Below are 22,505 nucleotides of genomic sequence, written 5' to 3' on the forward strand. Positions count from 1 at the left end.
CCAAGGATGCGTTGGAAGCCACCGCTTGCTGAGTTTGCACATTCTATTGCCGCAGTGAAGAACCTTGAATTTTTCACCGTAATCTGACGTAATTCATCGCAGTGTTACGGTCGCAGTTTATCGGTACCGCTTTCGAGGAAACCCAGGCTTAAGCGGTAGCGTTTAGACGACACCGCTGGAAGTCAGCCGCTGAGAGATTTACTAATAGTCGAGGCATTGAAGGATTGAAGTGTCGATTTTTTTGCAGTAAGACGGATTTTAATGCGGATAATGTCAGGAAATTTTGTGAACTAATGTAATGAATAAGAATCTCAAATTGCATTTGTGCATAAGAAAAATGCATTTCGAAAGTGCATTTTGAAATAGGCAGTTATTATAAATTTGCAACTCGGTAAGTTTTCTTACTCGGGGGTCTTTGGGGCGCTGAAAACGAATATGAGGTCGGTGAGAGTGTGCAAACTACCTGGTGCCTGCAGCGGGTGTAATAAACGTCTTCGTCGGGAGTATTATGGCAATTTGTTAAATAATTGGCCCAAACTTGTAACTCGGGGGGTTTTTGGGGTCGCTGAAAATGAATATGAGGTCGGCGAAAGTGTTCAAAGTACCTGGTGCTTGCAGCATGTGTAATAAACGTCTTCTTCTGGAGTATTATGGTAATTTATCATATAATTAGTTTAACCTCGTTACTCGGAAGTTTTTGGGGTAATCTATTTTCTTCGATGTAACTATAGTGATCGAAAAGGGTGGTATTTTTATTATAATAAACATAATTTTTATTATTATAATATATTTATGGTTAAAAAAGTTCATTATACAAAATTTATCGTAATTTATCTTTAAAATTCATTTTCTTTATCATTATCATCATCTTCTTCATTATTGCCTTCCTCTCTCGAGTCCAATGCAATATTTGTACAATCAGAGCCTGAACAATTTTTGCAGGCTCAATTACAAACTAACCCATGCTTCCTGCACCCGCATAAGTTGCCGCAGTCTGACTTACAACTACAGAATATTAAATTTAAAATGTTTGGAGGACCAGGTGGCTGAGTCATTCTAACTGGAATTAATACATTATTTTGTAATTCCCATCCCCAATCGGTTGGGTTCCTGTTACTGTCCTCTACATGCAGCCAATTTGTGTTTTTAAATATACCCTTTTTAAAATGCTGGGTAAATGCATCAACAGATGAAATAATTTTTCCAATGACAATCTTTTTATTTTTGGCAATAGCCATTAAGTACATTCTGTATCGGTAAGTTTCATGTAATTGGATATTACTCAGTTTAAACTGCTCAGGAATATTCGGTTTCCTGAAACTTATCGGGGCATTGTACATAGCCATAAGAAGTTGGCAGCCGTGGTCAATTATTTCATTAAGGGGTACAATATACAGTAAACCAAATTTTCTTGAGAGTCTGACAAAACCTCTGGAATAGAACAAACTCAAAACTCCATAATATTCATCCCAGAATACCTACCTTAAAAATACCAGCACTTTGTAGAAGGGACAAAGTTGTCATGAGAAGACTAAGAATTGGACATTGCCGTCTTACTCATGGTTACCTGATGAGCCAGGGAAATTCTCTTGGTGCCATACCTGCAACACTTGCGTCACCGTCAAACACGTATTAGTTGAGTGCCAGCTATACACGAACACCCGAAGACAACATAAACTGGATGAAGACGAAACCACCACTCTTAGTGATAATAGTAACTTTAATAATGTGATAATGTTTCTCAAAGACTCTCGGTTATACCTACTACGCCATATAAATGTTGATTTTTTATCATTTTGCTGATATTGTAATTTCTTAATTTAAATTCTTAATTTTCTTAATTCTTGTAATTTAAACATATTGTAAACCTTACTTTTGTAACCGTGCCAATGGCCTGCGTTGCTGAGACACGTTAATTTAAATAAAAAAAAAATTTACACTCCTTTATAATAAATTATTTAAATAACAGGAAAACAAAATAAGAAAAAAAAACGTGTTCTGTTTTGCTTACAGTGTAACCGTTATATTAGTGTATACAAACGTGTGAGAGAGAGTTTAGTTCCGTCTTACTGCGCCCAAAATCGACAGTAAAGCCTTTTTTTGTGCTTCAAGGCCTCGACTATATTTCCCGATCAGCGCTGGATACAACCACTCAGCCGATTTCTGCTGACAGTCAGCCGCTGTGGTCGTCCGAACGCAACCAATGATACCTAGATAGTTGTAGTCACAGCAGTGCATTATCGTGGTGTTATCGTCTAATATGAGATCTTTTTGTTCTCCTCCAAAGCACAAGTATTCGGTTTTCTTTTTATTTACTTCTATGCCCCGTATTATATTATATCATACTCTTCAATTAATTTTCGTGCCGTATAGTTTAGATCGTCATAATATTGTGCCATTATTACTTCATCGTCTGCAAATAGTCTGGGCAGATTATCGGAGAGAAGGCCTTTTTGGGAAAAGCTATTTACCAGCAATTTAATTCCTGGACTCGAATCCTATGACTTTATACAGGGTGCGTGGTAAAAAATGGGGCATAGCTGGTCGCCTTAATACTATAACTTGATAACTCGAAATTAGTAGTTCTGAGATAAACGGGTTTAAAGATTTTAAAGATATTTGTACTGATACCATGATGTTGGTAATTACGGAATTCACTCAGCAGCTCTAAAATACTGTTCCTTGATTTTTGGCTACTGATCTATTTAAGAATACGATGCAAATTTGTTTTCCGATATGGAAAATAACATGAAAAAGTAAAGTTATCAACTTTTAGCACTACCATAATGTTAACATTTAGTAATGTAGCATGTCATGCTGTTTCATCTAAGTGAACTTTTTAACAAAACTAATATTTTAAGCATTATTTTGGTGAAAATTTTTTGCTCAATTAGAAATCCAATGAAATCAATTAATTTGTGGTCATCTGATTGAATACAACCAATAAAACCAACATTATACTGAAAACAGATCCCATGGGCTGTTTTCACTCAATCATGTAGTTATGGATACCTACATTTCGTTTCATTTCGATTTTGACATTTCAAATATTCAATATTTCAAAATGTCACGATTTGCTTGTAATACTGACGAGAATATTAATGAAATTATCGAATCAAATATACCAAAGAATACTGTTTACAGTAAAAAATTTGTATGGAAAGCGTTTATGGACTTTTGCAATGATAGAAAATATGAATTAGATGGAAATCGGACGGTGGAAGAATTGTTAATTGCACATTTAAATAAATTGTTTCTGCTCTGTATTTTTTTTTTCATAACCAGCAAAAAATTTTCTATCCGAATAACCCTCGAACATTTATAAATGCTCAAAAATTTTTTAACAACTTTCTCAAGCTTGTTGCTTACAGGCAACAGACCTCCGCCTACGGCGTCGGTCTGTTTCCAAGCAACAAGCTTTCGAAACCTGTTATAAAATTTTTTCGAACAATTATCAATGTCCTTGGGTTATTACTACTGAAAACTAACCCTCTGCCATGGAGGTTGCCAGAATTGCTAACAATTCTGTAATTTTTGCATTAACATGAACCCAATCAATAGATATCAATTACGGGGTAGGCTCAATGGTTTCAGAAAAACACCATAACTAGAGTTAGCTAGTTGTAGCATTCAGTGTACGTCGCATTCACGATTATTTCGATTAAATAAGAGCTTGATAACTCATCTTGTCAAGTTTTAGCAGTGAATATTAGGGCATTTGAGTTTTATCAAATTTCGTCAATAATAAATAGATAGTCATGTTGTGGCTGGCTGATTGACATAAAATCCATGCCATTAAAACAAAAAAAAATACTTAACCGGTTTGAAGTGAATTCTCAAGTTTTTCAAAAATATGGAGGAAAATAAAGTACATCTTGTGGACCAGTTATGTCAATTTTGGAGTTATCAAGTTATAGTACTAAGGTGACGAGCTTAACCTTAGATTCCTGAGGTTAAAATAGGTCGATTTAAGCTAACTTACCTTGGTACGAAAGTTGATAATAACTGAAATACAGGGTGTCAAAGTTAGACTTTTATGTTATTTATTCTTGAATATTTCCTGACAGGCATGAGCTAACAACACGAAATTTGGTAAGCAAGGGTTTCTTGGGACGAGAAATCTGAATTCGACAACATAAATAACGTACTACCCAGGGGGCTCGACATACGTCTTTCAGCGCTCATTTAACACGTTCAATTTTTTTATACCCACTCTATATACTTTTTGAATCAAATTTTTTATTCTATTAATATTTTTACCTAACCAAGATATACTACATTCATCTCGAAAAACTTAATCGTTTTCGAAATAAACGAATTTTAAATCTGCTATGCAACATAATTTTTTGCATAATATCATATCAATATTGTAGTTACACCCGAAAAATAAACTTAAAACCAAAATAATTTCCAAAAATATACCGCAAATTTTTTATAAGGGAATTTGCGATACAATAAGATAAATATGAGAACTTGCAGAATTATTATGGTTTTAAGTTTATTTTTCGGGTGTAACTACAATGATATTATGCAAAATTTTGCTGTATTCCAGATTGAAAATGCGTTTAATTCGAAAACGGTTAAGTTTACTGAGATAAATGTGGTATATCTTTTTTGAGTAAAAATAATAAGAGAATAAAAATTTTGATTCAAAAGGTATATAGAGTGGGGAATAAAAAATTGAGTGTATTAAATGAGCGCTGAAAGACGTATGTGGCGCCCTCTGGGTAGTACGTCATTTTTGGTGTCTAATTTAGATTTCTCGTCCCAAGAAACCCCCGATTACCAAATTTCGTGTTACTAGCTCATGTCTGTCAGCAAATATTCAAGAATAAATAAAATAAAAGTTTGTATTTGAGTTATGATCAATTTTTCTACTAAGGTAAGTTAGTTTAAATCGACCTATTTTAAGCTCAGGAATCTAAGGTTAAGCTATGGCCCATTCTTTACTTAACACCCTGTATATTAATAATATAGGTATGCAAAATCCGCAGATAGTGTGCTACTTTTTTTTTATAAACCAAGTGGTGCCCCCAAATCGTGTTTTCTTTAATTATTGCTCTATAACTCCAAAGATTTTAACTTTACACCAAAAACATTCAAATAAAAATTCAGCCCAATTAAATTCTGCATAGAGACGTGTTTTTTCTCGTTTACTTAGACGAAAATTTTCCTCGAAAAATGCGGAATTTTCCAACAAAATCTTTAAATTTCAATTAAAATTTTAGGTAAGTAAATCTCCATCAATAACTAAATAACTTGGTGACGTAAAAGCCTTTTGGTATAGATTATATTTCCATAAGGCGATGGAAATTTAACGAACAGTTTAGCAAGAATTAAATTGTTAATTAACAATTTACGGTCGCTATAATAACCATAATAATTATGATACATAAGAATAACTATAATTTTTGTATAAAAACGTGCTGTACCTATCTATCGAATGTATTTTACAGAATTAGAATTGGACTATTTAAGCGGCCTTAGCAATATTTTAAAATTATAAACAATTTTTTGGCTTAAAAACAAATAGGTATACAGGGTGAGGCAGATAACTGGCCTATTAGAAATATCTCGAGAACTAAAGGCAACAGAATCATGAAAATTGGAATAAGGGGGTTTTGAAGGATGATCTATTAAATGAAAATATTTTCATCTCTTTGCAACTTCCGGTTATACCGGAAGTTGCTTATAACTTCGTTTTTTTAAATGGGACACCCTGTATATTTTTACATTTTTGGATTCTCTTCGATGTCTTCTTTCTTAAAATATAAGGTTTTGTAATATTATACAGGGTATTTTAAAAGATAATTACGTTTTTTTATTAATTTCGTAGCAATATTCACACCCTGTAGAATTGTAGTAGTTTGACATCTAAAACTCTACTTACGTTCAAATGATTTTTAATATACTCTACTATTGTTAAGAATCATTAGTATAGCTAAATTTTTAATTTTAGTATACAGGGTTGGTCGAAACTCGGAATGAGTATTTTCTGAGTTTTCTTAAATGGAACACCCTGTATTTTAGTATTGTAATGAAATGATATTTTATGGTACTTTTTTATTTCTTAAGCATTCCCTATACCTAACTGCTTTAATTTGTGCTTAATTGTTAATCGCACCAACAATCTTAACTAAGAAGGTATTTCGATAGCTAAACCATTATTGGTAATTTTAAGGACCAGTCTGGATTAATATGTATTTATTTAGGAAAAATTATTTGGGATTGAGTATTTTCACGGCCAACCTAATAAAATTTTACGTATTTTTTGTTGCAATTAATGTTTAGTTTGAATCACCAATAACTCACAAATTAAAGCAGTTAGGTATAGGAAATGCTTAAGAAATAAAAAAGTACTATAAAATATCATTTCACTACAATACAAAAATACAGGGTGTTCCACTTAAGAAAACTCAGAAAATACTCATTCCGAGTTTCGACCAACCCTGTATACTAAAATTAAAAATTTAGCTATACTAATGATTCTTAACAATAGTAGAGTATATTAAAAATCATTTGAACGTAAGTAGAGTTTTAGATGTTAAACTACTACAATTCTACAGGGTGTGAATGTTGCTACGAAATTAATGAAAAAACGTAATTATCTTTTAAAATACCCTGTATAATATTACAAATCCTTATATTTTAAGAAAGAAGACATCGAAGAGAATCCAAAAATGTAAAAATATACAGGGTGTCCCATTTAAAAAAACGAAGTTATAAGCTGTATAAACGGTATAACCGGAAGTTGAAAAAGAGATGAAAATATTTTCATTTAATAGATCATCCTTCAAAACCCCTTTATTCCAATTTTCATGATTCTGTTGCCTTTAGTTCTCGAGATATTTCTAATAGGCCAGTTATCTGTCTCACCCTATATATAGTGCCTTTTTATATAAAAATCATAGTTATTCTTAGGTATCATAATTATTGTGGTTATTATCGCGACCATCAATTGTTAATTAACAATTTAATTGTTGCTAAACTATTCAATACATTTCCATCGGCTTCTGGAAATATAATTTATACCAAAAGGGCTTTATGTCACGAAGATATTAAATCATTAATAAATAATTACTTACCTAAAATTTTAGTTGAAAATTAAAGATTTTGTTGGAAATGCCCACATTTTCCGAGGAAAATTTTCGTCGAAGTAAATCGAGAAAAACATGTCTATATGCAAAATTATAAATTCTTATTTGAGTGTTTTTGGTGTAAAGTTAAAATCTTTGGATTTATAGAGCAATAATGACACGATTTTGTTTGTAAAAAAGTAGCACATTATCTGCTGACTTCGCATACCTATATTATTAATATGTAGAGTCATAAGGTTCGATTACAGCAATAAAATTGCTGGTAAATAACTTTTCCTTGTATTTTGCTAATTGGCTCAGGCAGAATAAAAGTTTAGCGTACATAATAATATACCATAGTATTGGGAAGTGGTATCCCCATTGTTCTATATTTTTGTTTCTAAGATTTACTAGATTAACATCATAAAAGTAGTCATATACACAACATAATTATAAATCACGAGTTTAAATTTTTTTTCAGATATTAAACACAATATGGTGTGTAACAACTCTGGGACTAATTTATTTGTCTGTCCGGATGGGTTCCGTAAAAATTAATGGCGTTAAACGTTCTATGTTTGGACCCATCATTAAGCCTTTATTTTGTCTAGGATGTGCAATTGGAGTTTATGGCATGTCTCATAATCTTGGAGGTAAATAAACGTTTTAATATAGGTATTTATATTTCAAACTACATCAATGTTTCAATGTTCAACGAGAATGGTTCCCTTCATATTCGAATCAGTAAACATATAAATCAAAAATGAATAACCATTTTCAATTTCGTTGCAACACGAAACTACAGCCGCATCATATTCTAGTTCAGTCAGAGAATGCAACAAGCACCCCTACCGGTTTCGAAACTTATTAGTTTCTAATCAGAAGGCACATATGCTGCTCTCTCTGACCCAACCATGACAAACCCCGGCGTGCAGTTACGGATTGCAACGAACGAAATAACAGGGATACCCTAGCAAATGACTAAGTTTTCAATCACAAAGACATAAAGATTAATAGCACAAAAAACAATACCAAAAATATTACTCTACATCCCACCAGATTGAAAACAATGGGAACATTCTCTGGTTACACCTCCGAGGCTTCTAAAATTTGCAAACCATGACGGATGCTGAGACACGGTTGCAATCTAGTCTAGGGCGCATCTGTTTTGAGATGGACGTTGAGAGGTGACTCAAATTTTTTTGCAGAAATTGCTTGAAAATAAATCAAATAATAATATTTAAGTTATCCTCCCTCTCAAAAAGGTCCCGAACATTGTTTAAATAATCAAAATGTCAAAAATTGAAGGAAAAATTCGATTTTTTTCTTCGTTTTTTGATTATAACTTTAAAAGTGTTCATTTCCGAGAAAAGTTGTACTGACATAAAAGTTGCGCAATTAAATTTACTACAATATAGAATTGGTTAAAAATTTAAAAAATAGTCACCCTAGTTGCAAAATAGCAATAATTGCGAAAAAACCATACAAAAACAAGTATTCGCATTTTACGTTTTTCAACCATTTATGCTACACTTAGTACCTTCATATTTCACCCAGAAAAACTTTATGACAGAGTAAAATAATACTGTAAATTTCATTAAGATCGATTCAATAGATTTTGCAAAATAAATTTTGCAATCCAGCTTTCGCAAAAAAAATTCATTTTTTCAAAATGTTACAGGACTGAAAATAAAGCAGAGAGCAAGTTGAATTTTTTTTTTGCTTATAGAAGTATACTGTACCTTTCATTTGCAATTTTCAAAATTAAAATCGATTAATTATCACGGCGTCAGAAATTTTTGAAATAAACAATAATTTTTGGTGCTACGCGCAGGACAGCGGTGTTCGAGTCACACAAGTTGATTTCCACCAAAATTTCTTCCAATCTTTATCTAATATATTATTTTCTTACTCTATATTTTGTTGTATTTTAATATTTTAATTCCACAAAAATCAAACTAATTTTATTATTGTTTGTGAAATATTGTTTAAACAATTGCATATGTTTAAAAATAATAAACTTTTATTATTTAAGTTAAAATATATGAACAAAGAAAGTTGTTGCTAATAAAAGTGATATTTCAAAGGATAGAGTATGTGTTTTTATTTTGCAATAAACAAATTTATTTATTTATATCGAAATGTAATAAAGATTAAAATGTATCAATCATTATCAAAGGTCATTGGAATGCCCAATCAGAGCAAACTATCCGCTGTCCTGCGCGTAGCACCAATAATTAATGTTTATTTAAAAAAATTCCTGACGCCGTGGTGTTAATCGATTTTAATTTTGCAAAATTGCATATGAAAGGTACAGTACACTTTTATACGCAAAAAAATTTTCAACTTGCTATCTGCTTTATTTTCAGTCCTGTAACATTTTGAAAAAATGAATTTTTTTTACGAAAGCTGGATTGCAAAATTTATTTTGCAAAATCTATTAAACCGATCTTAATGAAATTTACAGTATTGTTTTACTACATCATAAAAATTTTCTGGGTGAAATATGAAGGTTCTAAGTGTAGCATACATAAATGGTTGAAAAACGTAAAATGCGAATACTTGTTATTGTATGTTTTTTTCACAATTTTTGATATTTTGCAACAAGGGTGACAGTTTTTTAAATGTTTAACCAATTCTATATTGTAGTAAATTTAATTACGCAACTTTTAAGTCGGTGCAACTTTTCTCGGAAATGAATACTTTTAAAGTTATAATCAAAAAACGAAGAAAAAAATCGAATTTTTCCTTAATTTTTTGACATTTTGATTATTTAAACAATGTTCCGGACCTTTTTGAGATGGAGGATAACTCAAATATTATTACTTGATTTATTTTCAAGCAATTTCTGTAAAAAAATTTGGGTCACCTCTCAACGTCCAAATGTACTAATATTTTTACAGATGCGCCCTGGTCTAATCCGTGACTTCACGCCGGGTTTTGTCCTGGTTGCGTCAGAGAGAGCAGCATAAGTGCCTCCAGATGGGAGACTAGGGATGGCGGTTTTTTTCGGTTATACCGGTTTTTGTTGCTTACGGTTTAAACTGGCGGTTATAACCGGCCGAAAAAAACCGGTTTCTTTCAAAAACCGGTTTTCGGTTTTTTTAATCCAATAGGTTACAATGTTACATTTACAATGCACTTTAGTTTGCGATACTCCACTCGACTTGATACTCGATATCAATATGATCAAAATTAGTACTATCGAAAGAACATCAATATCAATATAAATAAAACACAATTTTTAATAAAACCATTTTATTCTATTAATTGTTATCTTTATTTATCATTTTATTATTATTATATATTTTTTGATTAGTATTAAATATTATATAGCGTAAGGTTAATATACATATTGCAATAATATACAATATAACCTAACTATTTCAACTTATAAAAAATTTCACAGACTCTTTCAAATGGGATTTAAAAAAAATAATATCAACATAAATATTTTACTTAAAAATAAATTGAATAATGCAATTTATCTTTTATTTTTACTACCATCAAAAATTTTTGATGGTAGTATATTTGTATAATAGGTACATTTTAACTCATTTAATACTTCCTGTATGGGTGTATCGTTTTGAAAACGTAGGGAAATCCTTGGAGTTTCGTATTCGTAATCGGTAATTCGATATTCATAGTCAGAACATTATTTTTGGTAATCAGAAAAAGTCATTCACCCACTTTCAATGTCAAGAGTCAAGTGTGAAAAATAGATGATGTTTGCGTCTACTTCAACCAGATCCCTTCTTATGTAAATATTATGATTACAAATGCCTTTTCAACGAAATATTATAATAAAACTTATTGTTTCTGGCTGATGTGAGTTTGCACTTTCAGTTTGCTTCTGTATTTATAAAATAAAATTTGAATTATGGTTTTGTTTGGAATAATTACTTGAGAATAATAATTATGATTGGGATCCAAAATAATACCTAACCTAATCCTAATCACCGTAAAAACCTAATAACCGGTTTTTACTTTAAAAGGAAAAAACCGGTTATAACCGGGACAAAAAAACAACCGGTAAAACCGGTTATTGCGAAGTAAAGAAACCGGTTTTAGGTTAAAACCGGTAGGTTTTTCCCATCCCTATGAGAGACTAATAAGTTTCGAAACCGATAGAGGTGCTTGCTGCACTCTCCGATTGAACTAGAATATGATGCGATTGGAGTTTCGTGTTGCAACGAAATTGAAAATGGTTATTCATCGTTGATTTATATGTTTACTCTGATTGGAGTATGAAGGAAAACATTCTCGTTAAAACTTTACCGCGCTGAGCATATGGGACGTGAATTATAAATTGTAAAATTCCCTCATCTTCTATAGTCTCAGCATCCGTTATGACTTGCCAATTTTAGAAGCCTCATAAGTGTAACCAGAGAAGGTTTCCATTGTTTTCAATCTGGTGATATGTAGAACTGACCAGATCTACATCCCATTTTTCTGAATTCTGATCGTTCTAGACTCAATACATCGAAAAAACATAGGTAAAAAACACAAAGTTGGGGACGTTTTTAAAGTTTCACACTTTCAGACAATTTGTGACGTTTCGATTTGTTTACTTGTCACTGTCAATTTGTTGGATTTTTTGCTGTTTTGTGTTCTGTTTTTGCCTTTAGAAATTTACACAAACAGTTGTTTTTAGTTTGTTGGTTTGTGTGTTTCATTTTGCCATTAACAAAAAGAAAATATTTAATTGTCAAATATTTATATTATAATAAATATTTAATATCACTAATTATATTAAAATAATTTTTTAAGCTACTTTAAATATATTTGTAATTCTACACCAAAATTTTAAAGCAAAACTAGCATTTTATATTCTCTTTATGTTTGATAACGTCAAACTTTATATTACAAGCCGTGATTGGAACAGTAGCCACTTTCTGTCACTTGCTAAGTTTATAGGTTTCTATCGCTAAATCTGCCACCTCCATTAATTTCATTTCTTTTTATCTCACAACTAAATGTATTTTCCATCTTTTGCGTTATTCTGGCGGTTATTAGCGCGCTCACCACTGTATAGCAAGAATAATAAAATTGACTTTGAAGATAATATAAAATAATTTGCTGCAAGTCAAGAAAATTTGCATCTAGAAAACCACCCATTTAATTGAATTTAAATTTAAGGTATCGCTTTCTAGATTTAAGAGCGTAGGCGCACAATTTCGGACCGATGTTTTTAAATCCTGATGACCGAATCCTAATAAAACTAATAAATATTTTCGAAAAATTTAAACGCAGAATGAAAGATAACATGATTACCAAGGGCCGAAAGTCAGTTAGAATACACAAAATTAGTTGTTTTGAATGAGAAAAAATAATTAAATAATTATAAATATAAATATAATATATATTTAAAATTAAAAATCATACTAAATTTTCTCCTTTTTTCACCCCTCGGTAATAATACAATCGCATTTTGCGTTTAAATTTGCCAAAAGTAGTAATTAAATAATAGTTTTCTCAGGATTAAAAAAAATAATGCATGTAAAAACCATTTTTTTTATTGTTTGTTTACTGTGCAATCAGTCTAAAAAAAACAGACCATAAACACATTTGTTGAAATTTACAATGGCCTGAAGAGAAATATTTCAATAAATATTTACTCTATATGAGTATTACAATTACGTTTACAATTAGTGTTTCTTAAGTTAAGAATGGTAAATCTAATGGAAATTTTTGCTTAAGGCGTCTTATTTGTTACCTATTTTCTAATAAATTTAGCTCTAACACATTTGGGTGGTTTTCTAGTCGCTGTAAGTATTTATCACTGTGTGACACTATCAAAGAAATCCAAAGTTACACTGCCAAAGAAATCCAATGCAAAAGAATGTTCAGAACATCGAACAATATCTTTAATGAGCCATCTACTAAAGATATTTCTAAAAATCATCCACAACCGAGTTTATCAAAAGTTGGAGTCAGATATTAGTAATACACAGATGGGGTTCAGAAAAGGACTAGGTACTCGAGAAGCTCTCTTCGGTTTGAATGTTCTTACACAAAGATGCCTAGACGTTAATCAAGAAGTACATGCATGTTTTATCGATTTTGAAAAAGCGTTTGACAGAGTACGCCACGATAGGCTAAGAGACATTCTTGAAAGAAAAGACATAGATAATAAAGATCTGCGAATAATTCTCAACTTATATTGGAATCAGAAAGCTAACATCAAAATAGAAAACGAGATATCAAAAGCAATAGAAATACGTAGAGGAGTAAGACAGGGATGCATTTTGTCACCACTGCTATTTAATGTATATAGTGAAAGCATCTGTCAGGAAGCCCTTTTGCAAGCAAATGAAGGAATCTTAATCAATGGAGAGGTTGTAAATAATATTCGATACGCAGACGACACTGTACTAGTTGCAAGAACAGTAGAAGAATTACAACGATTACTTACAAACATAAATATTGCTTGCAACAATTATGGCATAAACATTAATATCAAAAAAACCAAGTATATGGTCTTCAGTAAAATCATGACATAACCAGCACATATTAGTATAAACGGCATTCAAATTGAAAAAGTATCAAGTTATAAATACTTGGGAACTTTAATAAACGAAACTGGAGACCAAAACAATGAAATAAAAAGACGTATCGAAATTTCCAGGGCCACCTTCATAAAGATGAGAAAATTCTTCTGCAACAGAGATATAAGCATCCCTCTACGATTAAGAATGCTAAGTGGCTACGTATTTAACACGCTATTATACGGTGTAGAGGCCTGGACTCTCAAACAGAACAACATAAAAAATATTTAAAGTTTCGAGATGTGGTGCTACCGTCGAATGCTGAAGATAAGTTGGGTTGAAAGAATCACAAATCTTGAAGTAATACGGAGGATAGGAAGAGACCCAGAAATTTTATTAACGATAAAACGAAGAAAACTCGAGTATTTGGGTCACCTGATGAGAGGTCATAAATACGCATTACTTCAAAATATAATGCAAGGAAAAATAGAAGGAAAACGGAATCCAGGCCGTAGAAGAATGTCGTGGATGCGGAATTTGAGAGAGTGGTTTGGCTGCACCACTAATGAACTTTTTAGGTCAGCTGTAAACAAAGTCAGGGTAGCCTTGATGATTTCCAATCTCCGATAGGAGTGGCACAAGAAGAAGAAGAAGACACTATCACTTCACTCACAGTTGGCACTTGAAGGTTTTGTAGGATGTCTGTGTTGCTTACAAACCACGGCGCATCAGTTATTGCTCGTAACACCTTGTTTTGAAACCGGTCCATGATTGCTAGATTGGAGTGTAAAAACCATTGGCCCGAAATTTTGCGCCTATGCTCTTAACTAACATATTAATGTTTTATTTTCTTTTTGCCATCATCAGAAAATCAGTTACAATAAAAATAAAATTTGAGTTCTTGCAATTTCTGTTGTTTTATTACAAGTAAAAAATAAAAAATATAGATTTACATATTTCATAAGTGGATATAGTAGATTTAAGGGCGCTTAAATATATGCCGCACGCGGGCGCCGCTCAGTCTTGCGGGGGCCCTGCGGTGGAGTACATCAAGGACTCATGGACTTTAATGTATCAAGGACTTTAATGAGAACAAATAAATATAGTAGTCAGGACGGCAGGAGACGGTTCCCCAATAGGAAGACGATCAGTGGGAAGACCACGAAAACTATGGAACGACAACTTACTGGAGGCACACTGAAAAACAGAGTAATGCCTACATAGAATAAAGAAAAGGAAGAGAAGAACAATCTAGACAACATAGACATAATAAGAATAGACTAGGTAAGGTATGGGCCCCTCTGTGAATAGAGATGTAACGTCAATATTAACTATGTAACATGCCCCAAAAGAGGGTGACATTTGTATAACATGAAAAGGGAATAGAATTTTGACAAGATGTTGTTATGTCATATTAGGGGATGTTACACAATGAAGGACATGGCCTAGTAGCTCAGAATCGGAAGAGATGTGGGAAGGATTTTTAAGGGGTGTTTTTAGTATACTCTTATAAGTTTAAAAAAAATAAAAAAATTATAAAAATCAAAATAAGGATGTCAAAAAAAAAATAAAATATTGGGCTCCACTGGTTACCTTAAAGGAACCAAAAAATTTATAAAAAAATTGAAATAAAGGAAAGATAGATTAGCTAAATCAAAATATAACAAAAAAAAACATAGGCACATAAATATACCTACACCATATACAATATACTTATAACGTAACTTACCTTATCTTACTCTATACTATACTCAGCCAATTCTTTACTGTTCTTACAATACAAGAGAGAAGGAAAAGAGAAATAATAAGATTGTATTTAGCAAATTAAACATTATTTATTAAAACAAAAAAAAATGAATTTAAATTTGTGATCTCTTATGGTCTACAAATAGAGATCGTGATTACCAAAAAAAAATAAAATAGAAAAAATACCTTGTTTATCAGTCCTGATTTTTCTTGGTGGTTGTTAAATCCAAAGCGCGATTTCACTTCACTAAAGTCACTAAATTGATACAAGAAAAGTACATCATGTTACCCATAGTTCATTAAAAAAATCTCCATAGTTCATCAAAAAACTTTTATAGAAAAATTCAACATTGTCAAAATAAATTAGCACTTACTCGAACAAAAATATATAAAAAAAGAATTTTTTATCTAGTTCATTAACGGAATCAAAAAATACTAGCAAACTTTAGGCTTTAACTGGTGTGTTGAACTAGTAACATCAAAAGAAAAACTTCTTTTGCATAAGTCCTGGATCTGACTGCAAGAAAAAAAAACTGATACCAAAAGTGGTAAACAATATCAACAATAGCCTAACAACAGCTAAAATTGCCGGAGTTCCGTTGTAACGCAATGCATCGCCGGGCTGAGTTCTATCAGCCGGCCGAAGAACTTGTAACTACATTTTACTTTCATTAAGCTGGAACTGACTGCAACTCCAAACTAAACTTCACTTGATGACGGCAATATCAGAACTCTCTGCCGAATAAAACTTAACTCCATGACAGCCCTAACAGAACTAAACTTGATGACGGACCCAACAGAACTAAACGTACCGATCTCCACAAACTCTAATCTCCAAAATTCAACGCCCTCTCCAAAAATCATTCAATCTTCCTACCAACAATTCAACGACCAATTAACTGACTTGACACTCAATCAATCAAACTTTTGGTCAATAAAAAATTGTAAATCACGCTCAGGGTTAAGCCCTCTAAAGCATACCAAAACAGCTCGACCAATCACAAAAAAAACAAACAAGCAGATCTCAATATTTTGTACCGCCTATTCTTCCCATGAAAAATGCTTAAGTCAGCTATAAGACCACCTGTTGTTTATGAAACTTTGAAGCTCTTATCGCTGAACCACTTATGTTCTAACATAAACACCTTCCAGGCTCTCAGTCTCAAAAAGTCGTTAAATCCTTTTGATAACTAGCCGAAGATAAACAAAACAATATCGGATGATCCAATTCACCGCTAAAAATCCTGAGAACCGTACCATCAACAAGACACACATCATGTGAGGAAATAAGAATTTATCGACTCAATCACTGTGAGAACGAAAAGAACTCACAGATCCAATTCCACGCAAAACGCGGTCCCAACGATTATGATATATAGGGTGTAACGAAAGTGTTACAAATGTAAACTGGATCGAGATTTCAAATAACTTTGGTACCGTTACAACTATAGATAAAAGTATACAAAATGAAAAAAATTGCAGTAATAAAAATTTTACTTCAACTGTTTTTTGTACGACTAAAGCTCAAAAACCACATTTTTTACTTTTAGGTCCAGTGAAGAAGCTTATGGAATCCAAAATATTCGTAGTTCTGAGTAACTGCGTTTATGGTATATATTTAACCCACCTTTTATTTATAATATTGATTAATAAATTTAATGAGGAGCCTATTTATATAGACTCTTGGAAATTGGTAAGCAGTTTACACATTATTAAGATTTAAAATAAAAACATAAAATTTTAACCGTAAGTAGGAAATAACTTAAAACATGCTAAGTCCACTCTATGCTGAAGTGTGCTTTTACCCTGGGGTTGAGTCCACCCCGAATGGAGAGATTTTTCTTCATGTACCTATCCCTGACAAAAGTTGTCGTTTATTATGGCAATATTGGTCTTCCTTCCAGCAGCGCGTAAAAGCTGCACAGATGCTGTGACGAACCAGGTTCCAAGGTTTTTTAACCAGGAGGTTCTTTTTCTTCCTGAACCTCATTTTCCTTGCAGAATGGCTTGTAGGGGGGTGTAACTGGATTGATTTCACATAATGTGTCCGAAGTATTGTTGCTTTCGAAATTTGGTAGTACATAGTCAGTATCTCCCCAGGGTTAGGTCAGGTAGTACCTCCTTATTTTTGACTCGCGCAGTCCACAGGATTCTAAGTATTCTCCAATAAAGCCACATACAATTACGGTTACAATGTATGTTCTTCGCACATCGTCGTATCAAAGCAACAGTAGGATATGTAAAATAATGTAGTGTCGAGAAAAACGCTATTGAAAATTTTACGAAACTTCAATATTTAATAACTTTTTTATATTTGAATGGATTTACATGGAATTTTTTTTGAGTACCTAACTTTACAGGTGTCACATAACAAGTTTTATTACTTCACAAAAAAGTAAAAAATTATTGGAAAAAAAGTTACTTGTCCTAGTGTTGCCCTAAGAGATAATCTCTTTTTTAACGATATCCGCAAATTTTTGTTATGTAAACTTATATTTCACTGAAGTTTTGTTTATTATTTTAGACCTTCCAATACAAAAAACAAAACAATCCTGCTGGTCAAACATTTTATTACCTACATAAATTATTACGTTAACACACTTTTTTTTTACAAAAATTTAAGAATTTGACAATAAAGATAAACAAAATAAAATCAAAAAATAATCAGAATCAGTTTTGGTAATAGCGGATGCTGAAAGTTGTGAGAGTAAAAGCATATTGCATTTTCTTAAATAAGTGCGAAATTTCTAAAGAGGAATTTATCATGTATTGACACTATCTGTAAATAATTAATAATTTAACTTACCTTTTTCCTGTGCTTGATAAATTCTAGATAGCAAATCACAAACAGTATAATTTTTCTTCGCTAAACACTCTTCTAGATACAAATTAAGTTGGCTGAATTATTAATTTTTAGTCTTAACATACACATTTTAACATAAATGTATAACAATTAAGATTATTGAAGATAATATTGTGACCGCAAGCCGTATAATGTAAACAAAGACATATTCGCAATTCAGCAAAAACTACATGGTAACAGTAGGATATGTGCGTAAGATAACTTATTAGTGTTGCATTAATATTATTTGTGAACAAAATGGGCAAACGACAATATATTACTGTATGATATGTATGTTGTCTTAGTGTTGCATTATAAAATTTGGGTCAAAGGGAATTAAGCTACAGAAGGATATGTAAAATTGTGAAAAATATTTCACTTTTTATTTACCTTAGTGTTACACTCAACAGAAAGGTTTATTTCGAATCATTTGACATGGAAATCAAAAAAGTCTTTTTTTACATATCCTACTGTTACTTTGAGGCGACGACATATCTTCATTCAAGGTCCACGATTTAATATCACAAAAAAAGGACAAAGTATTGCAGAATTCTTACTTGTGTACCAAGAAGGAGGTTATGGCTCTTAAAAATGGCTCCCATGTGGCTAGGTGGCTCTAGCTTCCCTGACACGTGCTCTCATGTCCTAGACTAGATGTTAGTCCATTATCTATTTTTTATGGGTTTGCCTTCTTTACGTAAACATTTAATTCATATCGTTTCAGCTTCAGCAAATCCTTCTCGAAAACCCGAAGTTTAGGCAGGATTTTTCCGCTCGGAACTTTCTTGAATTCCAAAATTTATGCTTAACCTCTGGGTGGCACTTTCCTTCTATGCAAGTCGACTATAATTTCAGTGATTTTTTATTAACACTAGAAGCACCAGAGCGGTCATTTTGACTGCTTTCTATTTTTGACCCTATGTATTACTTATTCCTAGTTGTTTTAGCAAGTTGATAATTTAGGACTTTTTCTAGATCTACTTGAGGATTATAATTCCTCCTTTACAGGTACTTCGTGTAATTACTTTTTGAGATGTGTTAATATATACCTAGAAGCACCAGGGCGGTCATTTTGACTAGTTTCTATTTTTAACCCTCTCTATTACTACTTATTTATAGTTATTCTAGAAACTTAAAAATTTAGGACTTTGCTACATCTGTTTAAGGATTACAAGTTCTCTTTTGCAGGTAGGTACTTAGTGTAATTACTTGTTGAATATGTTGATGTGTACCTAGAAAAAATGCGGTCCTTATTACGGAGGAGAATTATTTATAGAGAATTGTATATTTTGCTACACCCACAACTGGCTAAAATATAACTATCGACGAACAGCTTTTTCCCACAAAGGCAAGATATCACTTCACCCAGTACATGGCGTATAAACCCGATAAGTTTGGAATCAAATTCTGGCTTACAGCTAATGTTTAGTCCAAATATTTATTACACGGATTTCCTTACCTACGGAAAGATGAACAACGACCAGACAATCAACTTTTAGGGGAACATGTATCTAATTAGCCGTCTAATGGAACCATTTATGAATAAGGGAAGAAATGTTACGATACATAAAAAGTATTACTTAAAAAGGCTACCAGCAGTACTGGAACAATAAACCGAGCAAGAAAGGATATTCCTACGTCGATAAAAACGAAAAGATGGAATTATACAAATCAAAAATTTTCATACACGAAGACTTGAGTTAGCCAGGGAAACCAGGTGTACCAGATAAAAATGATCAAAAATGTCCTAGCTCTGAATTCTCTATGCTCAAACAATATTGAAACAGGCATAGAAAAAACGGAGAAACCTAAAACCGTTACCTACTACAACCATACAAAATACGGAGTAGACGTTGTAGATCAGATGGCCATACAGTGCTCAACTAAATCAGCTTCAAGAAGATGGCCGTTGCAGGCTTTTTTTAATATCTTAGATATGGTAGGAATAAATGCTTGGATTCTGTATAAAGAAGTTACTAGTTGTCAAATATTTTGGCAAACTTTCCTACTTCAGTTAGCAGAAAAATTTCGACAAGATCATCTGACTAAGGGCAGGACAGTATCAACGGAAACAAATCAGAGATACAACACCTCAATCAAATAATAAACGTAGGCATTGACAAAAGCTACAATATCTCGGACATGTGATGCGGAGCGAGAAATATGGGATCCCATGACTCATAATTCAAGGAGGGGTAGATAGCAGAAGAAGCATCGGAAGAAGACGAATTTCATGGCTGAGGTTTGGATGCAGCTCAAAACAACTATTTAGAGCTACTGACTCAAAAATTAAAATAGCTATGATGATTACCAACCTCCGTAGCAGAGATAGCACCTGAATAAAAAGAAGTGAAAACTGGGAACTAAAACTAAAATAAAACATGTGAAAGTCACATACTTTGTAACTACATAAATTGTGCTTAAATAATTAAATAATTTATTTTAATTAACTAAACGTCTTTTTTTAGTAGCTAATAACTCAATATAGGTTTTTTTTTCAATTAAAAAATGATACGAAAACGACTGGCAATAGAAAATTCTAATACCCGTCATCTTGACGGCTCCGGTGCTTCTAGGTATGCAAAAATGTTGGTACTTCTAGTGTTAACTTTCCAAGCATTTCCGTTAATTGAAATTATTAAGCCAAAATATCTTAAACCCTCAGCTACCAAAGGTATCCGCATATCAGCCAAGAATATATATTTACTAATGTACATCAATAAATTTACTACCAACGTCTCTGTCACGGAATATATCACCAAATACAAGGCAACCTATTTAAAACTTATTAAATCATCTAAAAAATTGTGCTAACAAAATAGTCTGAGAAGCTCTAAGAGTGTTGCAAAAGAAAAATGGTCTATATTAAGCGATCTTCTAAATAATAAATTTAGATTTTGATAAATTACAAATTAATCAAAAAATCAAATACCTTTATTCTATATTGTCATTATAGATAGCAGTGCGTGAAGGGTTTAAAGTGTGCATGAAGTAACAATGTATTTTAAATGGGATTTACTTTTTCGCACTGTTTTTGACACACTTTCATATAATCAAATATCCTTAACTTTCGCGTTGTCATGGTGATAATATAATGAGCAATAAATTACAACAAAAATTTTTACAGTTTTGTGGTTTGAAAGAAATTAGAATTATTAAATGTCAAAGTTATAAAAATTGTAGAATAGAAATTAATTCCAGTGACGAAGTGTTACAGTTTTTTTATTTGTTTATCGTAGATAAAATATTGTATGAAACTGTGCGTCAAGTAATTTTTGCGAATTTACGCGATTTATAGCACTCGCTCCGTTGTCGCTCGTGCTCTAAACATCGCGTGCGTTCGCAAAAAGCATATTTCACGAACTGTTTTATAAATAACTATTAGAGAATATTAAGGCCTTAATTCAAGTGACTAAAAAACTAAATGACAATTTGCCTGTTTTCATCGAAACTTATTATCTATTAACTAAAAATGACGGCAAACTGGAATATCTTACTAAAAAAATTGACGATATCCACAAAACAACCTGCTGACTGCTGAATCCTGAAAAGGTTTTAAAATCTGTAAAGCATGACATTTTCGATATATCGTCAGTTATTTCGGCTCTTCAGATGAGACTATCAAGGTTGAAATCTAAATAAATTCAACTGAGATTAAGTTGGGATTAGAAAGGCTGTCTTTAAATATCTTTTCACCTCGCAATTTTTACGTAATGGATCGAGTTGCTTGAAAATTTGAGAATAAGTAGTGGATAGTCCAAGGATCAAAATCTATATGATGCCAAAAAGTGCTTTTACCATGGGGGTGGTTGTCACCCCATCTCGGGGGGTGGAAATTTTTTATTAAATTTTGACCGCAAAAGTTGACAAAAAAAAATGAAGTCTAAGCAGAAAATGTTCTATACATTTTTTTGATAAAATTAATATTTTTCGATTTATTCGCTATCGAAAATGTTACTTTTATATCGAAAAAATCAATGTTTTTCGATAATACTCATTTACGATTGACTCAATTTTTGCCGTAGAAAAAAATTTTTCAAACCAAATTCTGGGGAAATAAATAACCTACATTTTTATTTTGAATCATTTTTTCGTATCTCTGATGCTAATCTTTCTGTTCTGAAGAAAATGACATTTTTTACCAAACTATAAGAATTCGTTATTCGCTTTTAACTAAAGTTTTTTTAAAAACTAATCATAATCATTCTAAGCCTGTCAAACTTCTAGAATCTATTAATAATACATAAATAAATAAGAATTAATAAGGCCAATGATTAAAAACACCGCTAACTTACATTATTATGCTTCAAATTGGATCTCTCCTTTTTTTAAATATATTGATTTTTTAACCTT

General features: G+C 32.0%; 1 protein-coding gene across 1 annotated transcript in view; it reads left to right on the top strand.

Moving 5' to 3' along the window:
- The window catches only part of LOC126884026 (uncharacterized), a 74,692-nt gene that overhangs the window by 50,756 nt on the left and 1,431 nt on the right, over positions 1-22,505 (top strand). The window contains exons 4-5 of the mRNA XM_050649815.1: positions 7,558-7,729; positions 16,861-17,003. Of these exons, the coding sequence (XP_050505772.1) occupies positions 7,558-7,729; positions 16,861-17,003 (315 nt within the window). The remainder of the gene's footprint in view (positions 1-7,557; positions 7,730-16,860; positions 17,004-22,505) is intronic.

This window comes from Diabrotica virgifera, chromosome 4 (assembly GCF_917563875.1).
Source record: "Diabrotica virgifera virgifera chromosome 4, PGI_DIABVI_V3a".
Lineage (NCBI taxonomy): Eukaryota > Metazoa > Arthropoda > Insecta > Coleoptera > Chrysomelidae > Diabrotica > Diabrotica virgifera.